Source organism: Cyphomyrmex costatus, unplaced genomic scaffold, assembly GCF_001594065.2.
Source record: "Cyphomyrmex costatus isolate MS0001 unplaced genomic scaffold, Ccosl1.0 scaffold1053, whole genome shotgun sequence".
In the NCBI taxonomy this organism is placed as follows: Eukaryota; Metazoa; Arthropoda; class Insecta; order Hymenoptera; family Formicidae; genus Cyphomyrmex; species Cyphomyrmex costatus.
Window position 1 is genome coordinate 458584 of NW_017275012.1, and position 15583 is coordinate 474166.

At 40.5% G+C, this 15583-nt stretch overlaps 1 protein-coding gene across 1 annotated transcript in view; it reads right to left on the minus strand.

Moving 5' to 3' along the window:
- Window positions 1–634: 634 nt before the first annotated feature.
- The window catches only part of Cad89D (cadherin 89D), a 19764-nt gene continuing 4815 nt past the window's right edge, over window positions 635–15583 (minus strand). Inside the window, exons 2-21 of the mRNA XM_018540570.1 lie at window positions 13349–13479; window positions 13125–13280; window positions 11344–11452; window positions 10781–10983; window positions 10449–10577; window positions 8991–9948; window positions 8489–8647; window positions 8071–8248; window positions 7242–7503; window positions 6851–7154; window positions 4749–6442; window positions 4172–4384; window positions 3874–3962; window positions 3729–3812; window positions 3590–3658; window positions 3132–3335; window positions 2540–2743; window positions 1813–1977; window positions 1092–1453; window positions 635–940 (exon numbers count right to left, since the gene is read on the minus strand). Coding sequence (XP_018396072.1) covers window positions 906–940; window positions 1092–1453; window positions 1813–1977; window positions 2540–2743; window positions 3132–3335; window positions 3590–3658; window positions 3729–3812; window positions 3874–3962; window positions 4172–4384; window positions 4749–6442; window positions 6851–7154; window positions 7242–7503; window positions 8071–8248; window positions 8489–8647; window positions 8991–9948; window positions 10449–10577; window positions 10781–10983; window positions 11344–11452; window positions 13125–13280; window positions 13349–13479 — 5708 coding nt within the window. The 3' untranslated portion in view covers window positions 635–905. The remainder of the gene's footprint in view (window positions 941–1091; window positions 1454–1812; window positions 1978–2539; window positions 2744–3131; window positions 3336–3589; window positions 3659–3728; window positions 3813–3873; window positions 3963–4171; window positions 4385–4748; window positions 6443–6850; window positions 7155–7241; window positions 7504–8070; window positions 8249–8488; window positions 8648–8990; window positions 9949–10448; window positions 10578–10780; window positions 10984–11343; window positions 11453–13124; window positions 13281–13348; window positions 13480–15583) is intronic.

Sequence of the window (15583 nt, forward strand, 5' to 3'; positions counted from 1 at the left end):
TATATATATATATATATATATATACTGAGAATTTATTATATAAAAAAAATATAAACTTGATATAGTCAAAGCAATAATAAATAAATATATTAATGATCAAAGAATCGAACATAAACAAAGATTAAAAGTGATTTATTCATAGAAAATCAAGAAAAAGTAAATATAAAAAGTTATTTATTACTTTAAAATAATTTCATTTATAATAGACGTTTCGCGTTTCAAAAATAGGTACGCTTATCATTAATGATTTTACTTAATATCCAACATTCATGTTAGAATAGAAGCAGAGATTTATTACTTATATTGATCATTCTTTACGACATATTATCTCTATAATAAGAAAAGACAGTTTATATAATAAAGATATAAATTACACGTATATGTTACACTTTGTTACATTTTACACAAACGTACATATTACATATAGATATATTAAATAAATCTTTTCAGCTGACAAGTCAAGGTAATAACTCATCGCAAAATGGACTTATACTACAAAATGTGTATCTGTACATAATCTACAGCGAATTATCTTAATATGCTATATATTAATATTGTACACATACATAAACATTTAAATCTCACGTTGTAATATTAGCGCGATAAATAATCTTAGCAACAATTGTCACGCCCGCCGTTATCTAATCTATCGCGATTAGTCCAAAAAGAACATGGAAGATCGAATACCAAAGACGATGCCGTGTATTTACAGAAATGAATGATTCTCTGGTTTGTGACGACGTACGAAGACTTTGGCAACGAGATGACACGCCACGAGCACGCAAGGTACAACAGCAATTTATACGCGATTTTACAAAGGAGAACGTTAAATTGCCGAATAAAAATAACCGCTGTATCTCGTTGTGCTCCTTGGAAGCTTCTCCTCTTTTTACAAATCAGTGCTGCTAGTAGAGCATGTGGCTGGTTCTTGATTGTGAACCTGCGAATTGATTATCTGTTCAATTTTGTCGGATTATCATTATTGCGTTAAGTTGAACAAACGGCAATAAGATTTTTGATTCGTAACATTAGAATTGGGTTTGTTCCCCATATTTATCAGTAGTATCCTCATTTGGCGATATTGGACCTACCGTGCATAGTCGATGTATTCGGCAGGGAGCCCACTAAGGATATCTCCGTGCCCGGATGCTCGTGTATCACCGTTTCGGTGATATTGTTCTCCGCCTCAGAATGAGCACGGCGATGCTCCGCTTTTTGTCTCTTCCCCGTGCCGATGCAGCAATGTTGCTGCTGCTGTTGCTGCTGCTGCTCTCGCTGCAGGGTCATCTCGTGGGTATAAACGGATTCGGCATTCGAGAAGGAATGAAACCGCTGCCGCCGTTTCGCCGCCGTTGCACGTCTCCCGACCACGCTCGAGGTTTCGTGACTGCCACGGGAGACGTCATTGCATCTCTCGCGACGTTGAAGGGACCTGAGCGAGTCTTCGTACCCGCTAAAAGAAAATAGAAGAAATTTTTGCCACAGGGGAAGGAGGGTGAGAAGTACGAAGTTCGTGTTAAATAAATTGAGACAATTACAGTATATATGTATATACGTTACGTTGAATTTAGCGAAATCTGTTTAGCGATTAATAATTAGACATACGATAATTGTATATTTGTACAATTTATAATTATTAATATTTTATGATTATTAATAATTTATAACCACACTCCATATATCGTTATAATTTATTGTCACAAAATTAATGCAAAGCGTTTGCCAAATTCGACCTGATATAAGTAAATTTGAGCTTTTTATTGGGGAAGTTACGTTTGACTGACAAAAATTTCTATTTTGAATCCAACTTACTTGCTGCTCTCGCCACTAGAAGGGCTAGACGAGTGACTGCAACGACAAGAGGTGCGCGCTACGATACCAGAGTCCTGACCGCTGGAATGCAGAGATGTCGCGGATGCCTCGAGGCCTTTCAAGGTTCCCGTTGACCTCACCGCGTGTTTTCCGCCCCCGCCCATCCTGAAAATAGCCCGTGGTAGTGGCATCTACGTAAGGTACTCAGAAATTTCCCGATACTATATAGTCTATAAAGATAAGTCTGTGCAAACCTTCGAATATGCCGATTACATAATGCAATATACAAATTTCATATTCCTAACATTAGCATATCCTCGAAAAATCAGATTTTTATTAAAAATGTGAAACGATATAGTTTATCTATACTGTCATAATTATTGAACATATTGATGACTCTATTTTTATATAAAAAAAGTTATTGAAGATTATTCTTATACGAATACAGGTTTTCTTTATTAAAATATAAATAAACTTTACACTAACAGAAAATTCATTACAAAATACTTAATATTAAAATGATAATTTATTTGTTCGTGAACGTTGATGTTCTAAAATAAAAAATAAAATGAAGTTTAGAGTGTATAATCTTATAAAATTAGCATATATTAATTAGATTTAATACATATTTTTATATACTTCTATATCATAAAAAGATTAATTATCTGCCATAAAGTCATACAAAATTTCCTCGCTATTTAATAATCTTTAATCAGGTCAGACTTACGTGTGAAAGCGGACGCAATTGCCGTGCTCGCACGCAATGCTCTGTCGCCTGGACATCTCGGTGCAGAAAGGTTCCGGGTCGTAATGGAGACCGTCGACGAAGGTGGGAAAGAGCGGCGGCTTTTGCAGAGTGCCGGCGGGATCTGTCAGAGCAAATCCGACTGGACCAACCGTCGAGAACATGGCCTTGTCTCGTCGTCTACGACTAACGAATGGAATTCGAGACTCCCATTCAGAACGCGCACTTTTGTGTCGAAGATAAAAAGAATCGGCATTTAAATTAGCCGATGCCGATCAAATACCAACAAGACATCGATTCGATTCCCCATTCCATTATTTTATTCCAGAACCTTTTTTTTTTTGGTATAATTATATAAGCGTCGCCATAGGTTTAGATAGAATAATAGAATATATGTTAATGATTGTTAATAGATAAATGGTCCGACTTTTTGGTATGCGAGAATGTAAGAAAAGAAAAAGAAGATGATAAGACCCTTTAGCCATTGTCCAGGAGTTAGTAGTATGGCAGCGCAGATGAGCGTTGTGTTGACCTTAGGCGAGATGGCGAGCGAGCAAAACCATATTCCGCGTACCGTTTGTTGCGACGAACACAGGTAATGCATAGGGCGGTCACAAGGGCACCTACGAAGACGACGCAGCCGAGTACCACGACGCCTACTTCGAGGGCGGATAGTAAGTAACGCTGGTTACCTCTACGCGGAGCGTTACCAGCGATTTCCAGTACGCGATATTCGTCCAGTTCGCGTTTTATGTCCGCTTTTTTAGTATTAAAAACGCTAAAAAGATACGTGTATATGTATTATTAAAAAATCAGGTCTGTTACTGAATATTAAATATTAAAAAATTGATTTAAAGCTTCAAATAAAATACTAATTGAATTTTAGTTAATAATTTAAAGTATTACATTAAATTGTTGAAAAAATCTTTATTTAATTAATAAAAATAATGAAAGTCATGCTAGATATAAAGAGATAAGGAAAACAAATTAAAAATATCTTTTACTTTCGATAATATTAATGCGACTGATTACCTGTGCAAGGTTTCCATGTCTATCATGACATTCAAATGTGGGTCGATCGCATACAAATAAACGTCGGTACTAAAAAATAATTTAAAATATAACGACCAATTCGGATTAAGCTGTATCATTCATCGAACAAATCACTTACGAGGCCGCATCGATCAAGTTCTTCTCAATGTGAGGCTCCAACTTCCTTACCCGCACGTCCAAGCCAGTGACATTCTGCAATGCTCTGAAAAACAAACCGTACATGTCGTCATGCATTGTTACGAATATCACGGAGCAGAACTTACATAGTGATGTTCTCGAGTTCTGGCTCGATCTCGATAGGCTTCCGACCCATGACCATGACAACTTGCTTCTGATCGTCCAACACGTACACCTATACGAATTCAAAAGCGAGATATATACCGGATGGCACGATAAACCGTCAAGGTCGGCGCCAAGAGAAGTGAGAGAGAACGAGGGAGTTTCCGTCCTTTGAAACATCCCATTTCCTCGCGGGGAAATTAGCCCGAGCGCTATCTCTAACGGAGAGTAATTAAGATACACCGCGTGAAAAGTACGTGGGAGTACAGAATATGAACTTACGAAGACGTTGGTAATGCTGCTGCGCCCGTTCTCGGCGCCCTGTCTATCAGTGGCCTTGACGTCGAAACCGAAGACGCGACCAGCGTCGCGGCCAAAACTTGCTACAGATCGCACTTGACCGCTGAGTGGGTCAATGGCGAAACGCGGAGCATCCTCTCGGCCAAGAATTTGATAACGTATTTCACCATTTATTCCCAAATCCGGATCCTCAGCCTGCGATTCGCCAAACGGGTCCAAATAAATTCCAATATTAAAACCGATAGCTGATTTTTTAAGTGTTTCAAATCTTTAACTCGCGTTTAAATCTTGCAATTTTTATAAAAATTCTATTTTAGATACAATACTACGGTTGTGAGGTATTATTTGTTTCATTAGCATATTTCGAGTTACATCGCAATTAATAAAACGATCTGTATATAGGCGATGGTAAAGGAATTTCAGATGAGAAATTTTAGAAAATTGAATTAAATCCGAAAACGTCAAGAAAGAATATGAAAAGGTAGAGAGAAGACACGAAATACCGTTGTAAAAACCAAAATGGATTAAAACGAGCTCACTTTGAGTCCCGTATACATACCTTCACTTTGACGACCTCGTAACCGTAATGAGCAGTGGTAGGTATAACGGCGAGGATGGGCTTGTCTTTTGTCTTGAATCTGGGCGCGTTGTCATTTATATCCTTTACTCTGACGACCACTCTGGCTTCATTAGGTGCAAGTCCATTCAGCCTCTCCCCAACAACCGGATAGATCATCACCGGCATGCCACGACCGAGCTTCAATCTGTCGACCCTGACCTTTACCTCATACCGATCTCGGGCTTCCCGATCGATTTCCGTCATCAAATACAGGGAGCCGTTTTTAGAATCGATCGAAAAGTGATCTCTGCCATCAGAACCATCAGCCACGACGCTGTATCTTATATAATCACCATGTCGATCATCGGTAAGATCGAGCTGCGCAATCAGCAACGGCACGGAAGCATTCTCGTCGACCTCCACTTCGTAATATCGATGCCGGAAGGTTGGCATCTTATGCACCTCGTTGTCCGCCTCTTCGTCGTCATCGTCAACGTTCAATACTGTGACGAGGACCACAGCTGAGGAGGTCAAACTGACTGGTGAGCCGAGATCGCTCGCCGTGACGATCAAACGATGATTGCTCTTGGTTTCGTAGTCGAGTTTAGCGATAGTCGTGATAATCCCCTCCTTACTGTCCACCGCAAAATATTGTTTATCCGTGTGATCCTCGTAGCTCAGATCGAATAGAATCAATCCGTTCCCATTGCCGGCAAAATCGCTATCGTTTGCGTATACCTTGACAATTTGTGTGCCGATTGGGCTGTTCTCCAGGACGGAAACCCGATAAACCGGCAACTGATCATCCTCCTCAACCTCGTCATAACCGTGGAACATTGGCGCGTTATCGTTTACATCCAACACGTTTATTTCCACTTCCACAGAGGAGCTCAAGCTTGGTGAGCCTTGATCGCGAGCGATTACGAGAAGACGATGAGTCATAGCTCTTTCTCGATCAAGAGTCCCGCTCACTCGTATCACTCCTTGATATGAATCCACCTCGAACGATCGTGACGCATTATTGACTCGTTTTGAATCCTCATGGCTAGTAATCAGCTCGTAACTGAGATTGGCGTTTTCACCGAAATCGGCATCGAGTGCTTGCACCATACCGATATCGTAATTGGAGTAAGTGCCCTCGGCGACATCGAAAGTATACCAAGACTTGTCAAAAACAGGTGCGTGATCGTTTACATCCGTCACGTGGATCCTGACGGTAATATTATCTGTAAGACCGTCAGAGTCCCTTGCCAAGATGAACAATCGGATGTCCTTTTCCGATGGTAAACTCCGAGCGACGGAAATCTCGGCTGTGCGCGGATCAAGATGGAAGTAACGACGGCTAGTCGCATCGTAACGACGTGATCGAACCCCGCTAGAAGTTGTCTCATTCCCTAGACTGTACGTTATCGCCGCGTTCGCGCCCTCGTCTTTGTCGTCTGCCAGCAGACGTATTATCGGTACACCAATCGTCGTATTTTCTGGCACCAGTAGTAACGGTGAGCGTCGTCCGCCATCCACCGAAGTCTCAGGTTGAGCTACTACATCTTCTATCTCGGTAGATGTATCGTCACTTGAGTCATACGATACGCGCACACCTTGATCCGGCAGGACTACCATCCGTATGAACTTCGGAGGATTGTCATTCTCATCGAGCACCGTTATCCTCAAAGCGCTTTCTGACTGCAATCCGCCTATACAAACAAATAACTTATTTCCGATCACTTCGAATTTTTAAGAACTGTCTCCATAAAATGTATATAAAAAACACATAATATTAGAAAAATTATCCATTATACATATATCTTAACTGTACAGCTACTAATCTTCAACTATAACTATACAGATGCTACACTTAAATTTTAGAGCGTCTTATTTGAAGTACAGGGCGTATAAACCTCCGCTTTATGGCAAATGACAGAGGAAGGCTCAAAGTTTTTTACCTACAATTTAGAACTTTAAAGTATAGACTGTACAACTGTCTAAAATTTTCACTTCGAATATTTCCAAATGACTCATTGCTGTGAAGATTAAATAGCATTGTAATAAATGTTTGGACGTTAACCGATGTTAATAGGAATACGGATTATCAGAGGACTTACCTCTGTCAGTGGCGATAACTTGAAATTCGTAGTTCGCTCTTGTCTCGCGATCTAAAATACTGTCATCGATACCCTCGAAGTACACTTGGCCCATTATCGGATCGATTCTAAACTGGCTGCTACCGTCGCCCTGTAGTGCAAACGTAAAGTCTCGATTTTCGCCCTCGTCTTTATCGCTCGCCGCAATCGGATTTGTCAAAGTAACTTCCGTTCCCGCAGGACTGTTCTCCATAATCCGGCCCTCGTAAGCGGGCAACGTAAATTCTGGCGCGTGATCGTTTTCGTCGTCCACGACTATTCGCACCTGAGCATTCGAATCGTAAATCCAACGATTAAAACGACAAACGAACAAATAACGGATCGTGGTTCGATTTGCGAATGATAAACTTACTTGAAACACGCCCACGCCGCGCAAGCTCTCGGCAATCACAGTGATACTATAATTCTCCCTTGCTTCACGATCCAAACCTTGAGGAGCATAGAGAGAACCGTCATCCATAATGGCGATATCGGGCACATCCTGCTGATTAACGATAAGAAACTGAGTACCGGACATAGCCGCCGTTGTGCCATTATGTGGAAGCACTTGGCCGATCAATGCGCCAGGAACATTCTCCTTTACATGGAAAATCAGAGGAGCAGTGGTCGTTCCCCTGCAATCAACGGTCATTGACTTTTGAATAAGCAAATGGGTATCCACCCAAGTCACTGGACCTTTGACCTTTCGACGCGTCCAGCGAAGTCAGTCGACAAATCTGGCGTATCGATTTCATGAGAGAGATACGTTAGAGGACGCGACAAGGCACAAACTCTTAAAAGTTATCACTTAATACCCAAAGATCAGATTGTGGAAAATAATACATGCCAAGAAAGAACCACGTAATATGACAATTACTACCCCAATAGCACAATTCATTGCAAAACATTGGTTAAACATTGGCATGCATATATTGAGTCAATAAATTGTACTAATAGACTAGTATAATAATTTATTTGGATATATCTAATAGCTAATAAATCAATCAAACGTTAATTAGCAAAGCTTCCTAGAATGTAATCGATAATTAAAGAAAACGTAAATGGACGTGTGTTTTACATATTTTGCTCAGTTCCCATTCGTCAAAAATGTCATGAAAGTCGTTAAGAACAGATTTATATAGATGGTACGAACTAATAATAATTATTATTAAATATAAAGTAATAATAATAATTTCACTCACTTTGTGAAGATCCCCCGATTGTCATTCGGGTCCACCACGTGGATCGAAACGTTCGTGATCAGTGTTAGTTCCCTTTCGTCGCTGACGATCGCTTCGAAGTCGTATATGGAACGGTCGAAGCGCTCGATATCCTCCACAACTGTTATTGTGCCTGAGCGCTCCTCCACGGCAAATGGAACTGGAAATCCCATCGTATATGTATGCAGCATGTGTTACGCATTTGCATGAATAATATAGGCATTTTGCGCATCGCGTGTTTCCGGCCGCGGAGGCGTATTGAAATTAGGACGCACCTGGGATACTCCCAGCGCGAGCGGGGGTTTATTAGACCGTTAAGAAGTCGCGACGTGTGTAGCTTTTAATTCCTGCGAGAGCTATGCTAATTAACGCAACGCTGTCACGTTATTTATATACGTACCTCCCTCTTCGTAACCGTGCAGGAGATCGTAGATAAGGTCGTTAGTTTTAACAGCGTCGTTTACGCGAATCTGTCCGACGCTGGTACCTACGGGCACGTTCGCACCGACCCAGAACTCGTAGGGTGCACCGACGAAATCTGGTTCCCACGAATTTGGACCTGAAATACACGAATGTTTTACTAATATCTCAGTAAAAGTCTACAAGCTATCGTAGATTGAAAATGTCTACATGAACATAAATTTACCATCGTAGAAAACTCTTCAAAGATCATTTACGTTACTTATTTGTTCTTTAAAAAAAAAGAAACAATAATTTTATATAATAATTAAAGAGTAAAAAAAGATAATAGATAAATCCAAAAGTTTTTCTTTACCACGAACTATTGTTTTAAACTCAAACAATGCTCACTGTTATACAATTTCAAATAAAGGCTCTCATAATTACATCTGTCATTTAAATTAGACAACATTTGTTCATTAACTTAAAAATTTCACACTTACCATCTGCTCGAAAGACGTCCACTGTGACGACCGCTAAAGAGAATCTCCTCTCGCTGGGATTCGCCGGCTGATCAGCTGCTTCCACGAAGATCGCGTGTCTACCTTCGAGTATCGGACTTTCCGACACCGTAATCAGGCCCGTGCTCTCGTTCACCACGAACGGCGGTTTCCGAAGTGTGGAGTTGCCAGGTTTCTGCAATCGGTAGCGGACCAATCCGTTGGGACCCAGATCGTCGTCTACCGCATGCACTTGGCCCAACACAGTGCCGACCTTCACGTCGCTCCTTGCCACTAATTCGTAAAGATTGCCTGGCACGAAGATGGGATTGTTGTCGTTAGCGTCGAGAAGAGTGATTTCGACATCCACGGAAGATCCTTTCGATCCATCGCTCGTCACGACGACGCTCGGCCTGTGCTCCACGGCGTAGACTTTCATCTTCAAATGATCGCGCTTTTCGCGGTCTAAGATTGTCTGGTCCTTTACGGTGAGCCAGCCAGACTGTGGATCCACGGAGAAAGCGCCAGATAAATCCTCCAGCTGATAATCGAACTCCCCGTTCTCGCCTTGGTCCTTGTCGCGCGCGATCACCTGCAGCACGCTGAAGCCGTTCGGCAGATTCTCCACAATGCTGATGTTGTAAAGATCAACCTCGAACTGCGGTAGATTGTCGTTCAGGTCCAGCACTTCCACCTCAACTCGCGCGACGGTCATCTTCAACGGGTTATCCACCTGCGACGCGTGAACCTGAAGATTAAACGTATTGCCCGGCAAGCTTCGCTCGGCGTCGAGATCGATCGCGCGTTTCAGAAACAGTGACCCATTTTTTGGATCAAGATGGAAGAAACCCCTTTCATTGCCGGATATTATATCGTATCGTACTGGCACATTTATGTCCCGATCGCGATCGGCCGCGTGGATCGGATTGGTAAAGTTTATCTCTGTAAAGACTGGATATTCCTGCAAAAGAAAATAACATCACACTCCGGAATTTGAAAATTTGAAAGGATATTATTAAAAACTTGCAAGGTGTCTAAGAAATGTTATTTTTGCTTTATAAATATATATTATGTACTCTTTCGTTATTAAAATGAAAAAAAAAGTGTTAAACGATATTCATGAAAATAATATTTTAGAACTCACATTTTTTTTCACTACTGGAATGAAAAAAATACTTCAGATAACTATTTCATGGAAGGCCAAACTCAAAATTATTCACCAAATATTCGTTGATCTTAATTTGTTCAATTTTCAATTTCAAGTAGATTAAAACAATTAGATCTATAAAATAAAATCTCATTCAAAATTATTTTGGAATATTGAATAAGTTTGTGTCTAATTCTGCCTACACACACGTTAAATATTTATTATTTTGTTCAAAATAAATTACATTCAGAATGACCGAATAATTTCTAAAACACCTCGCGTGTTATGCAACAGAATAATTTTTATAATCGTACCGGCATAGGATAAAATTCGTAAATTTTCGCTCTGTAGATGTCTCGCGTGAATTTCGGATCAAGATCATCATTGTCCATCACGGTAATCTTTACGGTGCTGTTTGTACTCCTGGCAGGGACGCCACGATCCTAAAAAATTGCATCACGTGTTACGTCAGGAATTACTATTACAAATCAATCCGGTTTGTCATTCATTGCTGAGTTGCAATTTCTTGCAAATGTCGAGACTGTTGCAGAACGTAACAGCCGTTTAACTTTTCATATATATTTAGCGGAACACTTCTATGAAATTGCAGAAAAAAATACGTTTTTAGATACGTCATACTACTCACAGTCGCAGTAATAACCAAGGTGAATTCGCGATCTCCGCTGTCGTAGTCGACTGGCTTCCGGAGTATTAGGGCGGTTCTGTGTCCTGACTCGAGAGAAAATTTACCTTGTTCGTTCCCCTTCACGATAGCATAATAGACGTCGCTGTTCGGCGTATTCGGCTTGTCGCCATCCAGCGCGTGAATCCCGCGGAATATCGTCACACCTGCGAGTTCATTTCACATCTTTATGCCGCGCGTCAACTTATCGAACAGAAAAGCGAGGAAATCCGAGGGAGAAATCGTCGCGCGATTCACGACGGAATTTGAAAAAATGGAATTTGATATGTCGAAACTGTGCACGTTCGATCTCGGGGAAAAATATCTGGGGAGAATATAGAATGTCAGATTCTAAAAACCCCGCTCGACGTGCAGCGGACCGTGTAACAGCGTCAAGTAACATTTTATTTCCGCGATCGTGGATTATGCGATATATGTATTTATGCAAAGGCGAGGATATTAATTATGGCGACATTCAGGTGCGGTAGGAGCGATTTATGGTGTCGCTAGTAGGTCTAATATCTCACCGACTGGCGTAAGCTCGTCCACCGTCACGTGATAAGGCGCGTCGACAAATTGTGGCGCGTGATCGTTTATATCCTCCACGTAGATCGTCACCGACAAATGCGACGATACCTGAGCATAAACGGCAGAACATAAGTCACACTCGGCCGGTCGTTTCCTGCACCTCTCTCGTCGGTCGAGCCACTCGCCGTCTCTAATCCATGCTGAATTATGCGTTGACGCAATTCAACGCGTCTCAGGGCTCGTTTTACGGTGCGGATCATAAAATGCGATGCTATCGCGTTTGGGAAATGAAAAAGGATTCGACGGTTCTCTCCGGGAGAAACGGTACTCTGGCGGTCCACGAGCTACCTGCGGAATGGCGTTTAGGCGCGTATATACATGTTTCGATGTGGATGACGAGTTAAGCAGGGATGTAGCGCGCGACCGTTCATGCGAAAGCCGTAATCGTCGGTAATCAAGTCAGGTAAATAGTGTACGGCACAAACGGCAAGATCTACAGCGCGCTATTGATCACCACTTTCCGCTCGTTTCCTCGCGCGTTACGCTCGTCGCGGCCGAGTATCTTCGAAAGCAAGTATAAGTCGGGCGCTGGAATTATTAAAAAGTGGACCGCGCGAGAAACGTCGATTTGCATCTGTCAATTTGCGCGCCGAAACGTAAATGTCTGGTGTCTGAAAATACGTGAAAATACAATACGAAATCGCTCGATCGATATTCAGGGGCGCCGTTAAACGTGCGCCGAGCGTTGCGTGCGTTAACAACTCTTACTCGCTTCGGTATTTCACGCGCGGGAGTCGTTATATAAACGCTTATTACTAACGTGGAAAAGAGCTTGAAACCGGTAAATTCGCCCCGTTCATTCGTTTTTTCCCCCGCAATTAAACCGGTTCACGCACGCTCTAATTGCACGCTCGAATCCAAAATCAAAAAATTCGCGCGCTTACGACAATCTTTCAAAGCGCAACGAACGGCATTCACGGCAATACGAGTAAAACACGATTAAATTATTAGGTGGCGTGAAATATCATTCTACTGCTAAGAAAAGTGATTACTTCATTTACTTTCTTTCTTTTAAATAACGGTTATCTATGTACAAAGAATATTTTCTTGATAATAATCTTAAAATATTCTTATTACAAATTTTAGAAAAATTTATTATTACTTATAAAATAAGAAATTGTTTTTTTTTTTTAAGAATATTATAAAACTGAGCGGAGAAGCGATTTTATACAATAAACAAATTAAATTTATTTTAATTTAGGAATCTTTATTGAAATATGAAACTCACTATATAGAATTCAAAATACATTTTGAATAAATTTAATGCTTATAATAAACTTATGATAGAATTGTGAATATATGAACTTTTGAAATTTTTAAAACGAGTATTTATTACTTGTGTATGTATTTTGTTGTATGCATTTATGGGGACCGGTATTGTGAATTTGATTGTGTATTGCAAACGTCAATGTATAATGAAAAGATATAAACTGCGCATTCCACGATCTTTATACTATATATATAGCATCTGTTAGATCTCAGCTCCGTTAGAAAGAATTGAATAATCAGCATCTCTTTGCAATTCTATCAGCATCTGTCTTCAACTCAATACTTTAGAAAGAGAGAACGCTATACGATTCAAACTTCACTTTTTCTAAACCGACATGTGGCAATTTCATAGGAATGCGCAGTCTTCCTATTATTGTCTACTCGTATGATTGTCTATAAATGCGAGGTCGACGACCGACGAAATGTATGACATATAGTTTCATGTCCTTACCAGTGAATCACCAGAGCCCGAGTCGCAGGAGACTCGAAATTTTAATAGGTTCCTTGGGGACTCCGCATCCACCAGATCCTCCAGAGATTGCGCCAAAATCAGAGAAACGTGCGTCTCGTTCGTTTCCTTGTAAGTAAAGAAGCCGGCGTCTTCTTCCTACGAGATTCATTTTTTTTACGCATCGCTCCAGATAAATAGATTAGTATCCAGGGATGATGATGTACCTTGTCAACCGGCATAATGGAGAGTCGATTTCTCGGATGTGCCTCTAGTGAAAGAATTTCAGTCCCTGTTTCCAGATTTTCCGGTACCCTCACGAATTTCAGGTACTCTCCGACAGGATAAAACTGGCATCCTAACAAGGAGAAAAACGCAACGTTAAGCTAGCACATAAATTGATTAAAAGCGAACGCGAAGCAGTCGCGAGGCCCTGGAATTAAAATGCAGAGAGTGAAGTTCGCGAAGTATACCGTTATACATCGCGAGAATAAGAATATACCGATGTACATACTCCTTCAACAGAAGTAATCGAGTCAGTTTTATTTCTACTTTTATTTCTCTCTAACCATCAGATAAGAAGTAAAAAGGCATCGTCGTGTCGAATACAATGTCGAATACGACAATATAAACAGCGTTGTTTGCCTTGGCCAGTGTTTTGCGTCAATTTCCACCTACTTGTCGACACAGACTTTGCTTCTCTTCAATTTACTTTCAAAGTTTATGACAAGGAAAGGTCGATAAATTCAGCCAAAATAAAATATTTTGAACTTTCGAATCGGAGTTGTCTTAAATTCCTTTGCTTGAATTCTCTTTCAAACGCTTCTGTGCAGAAAGATACGTATAGAGTCTCCGATATAATAAAAGATGTTACTTTTTTAGTCGTAATCAAAGAACAAGTTATCGAAAGAAGTTTAATGTCCATTTCTACCAATATAGATTAAGTGTAATCTTGATTTAACTCACTCTTTATCCTTTTCTGATCTTAAAACTAGAACAAGATAAAAAGTAAATTGAGATTAAAATTACTCTACTGCGTCAATAGAAATGGGCATAAGAGCACACAATAAATATTTTATTTATCACGTTTATACATTATTTACGTGTAATATATCTAAATAAATATACTTAAAAAACGTAAACTTTCTTTGCGATTAAATTTCTCCGTGATACTTAAATAATGGACATTCTCTAACTTGTATAATGTATCAGGTAGATAAATACTTCATGCACGGAAAATGTCAGGAAGATCAGTAACGCGAACATCATGCGATCTTCTCTTGTTAAGGAAATAATAAAACTATCAAATCGCCGACAAAATCTTATATTTTAACTTGTTTACTCCGAATAGTATCAGCGTCTATCAATACATTTGTCAGTAAACACTAAAAATAATATAACATATATCAACATTATAATATCACATTCAACAAAGTAACTGTTACGTGACATATGAGTTACATATTGCATTTATATTGTTGAGAGTGAAATTTTTACATTTATATTATATTACTATTAATTGATGTGTTTACTGAATTGTTTATCAGGAAAAATCATTTTCTAATCAAGCGTACGGTTATAATTTTATATTTTTATTTCGAAATATATGAAGAATACAATTTTTTGCTTTGTTCGCAATATAAATAATACAAGCACTCCGAATAAGACGAAAACGGGTCGGATAAACCGTTACATAAAAACGGTATTATTTCATATTTTATCTCAGATTTAAAGAGGTTCTCGCAGATCTGCTGTACGCGTTTCGTCATTCAAAACCGACACGCGTGGCACGTAAACGATCCTCCGGATTTACACTATTGTTGCGTACGCGTTGAAATCAACGCGGGGAACACGACCGACTAATTATCCAGCATAATCTGGACGCGAGAGTGAAACATCGCTTCCGACTGCGAAAGGGAACGGATTGAGAGACGGATAGCGGAGCGTGTGCCGGCTGCGTTATCTGGCAACGAAGGAAGCTCGCGCCTTGATTTAATCTCAATTTATTCTGGACTGCGATCGTTCAGCCGATCAGATCGAGACGGAGGAAGCATCGCCGCGGCCACCTGCGATATTCGCAGATTCCCAGAGACGATTCGTTCCGCGCGTTTCGTGTTAAGATACATCTACAACTCCCTCGCGAACTGCGGCTTTATCTCCACCCCTGTCGTAAAAACGTCACAGGCCGGCGATTCGTTTCGAGAGCACAGTATCTTTATAATCGCACTACCAACGTAATCACACGCGCGGATCATCATTTTTATCCTCGTCCGTGCTTTTTCCTCGACACTCCGGCTACTTGAAGTTGGGCAATTGCACGATGTAAACACTTCCCCGTTCTGTCTGTGCAATCTCACAGAAAAGAACTCACAGAAATGTACAGTATGTACCAAAACATGAAGTCATTCGTCGACAGACGTTGCGTAGAAGTGAACAAAGTATGAGAAACTTCCTGTACTGCC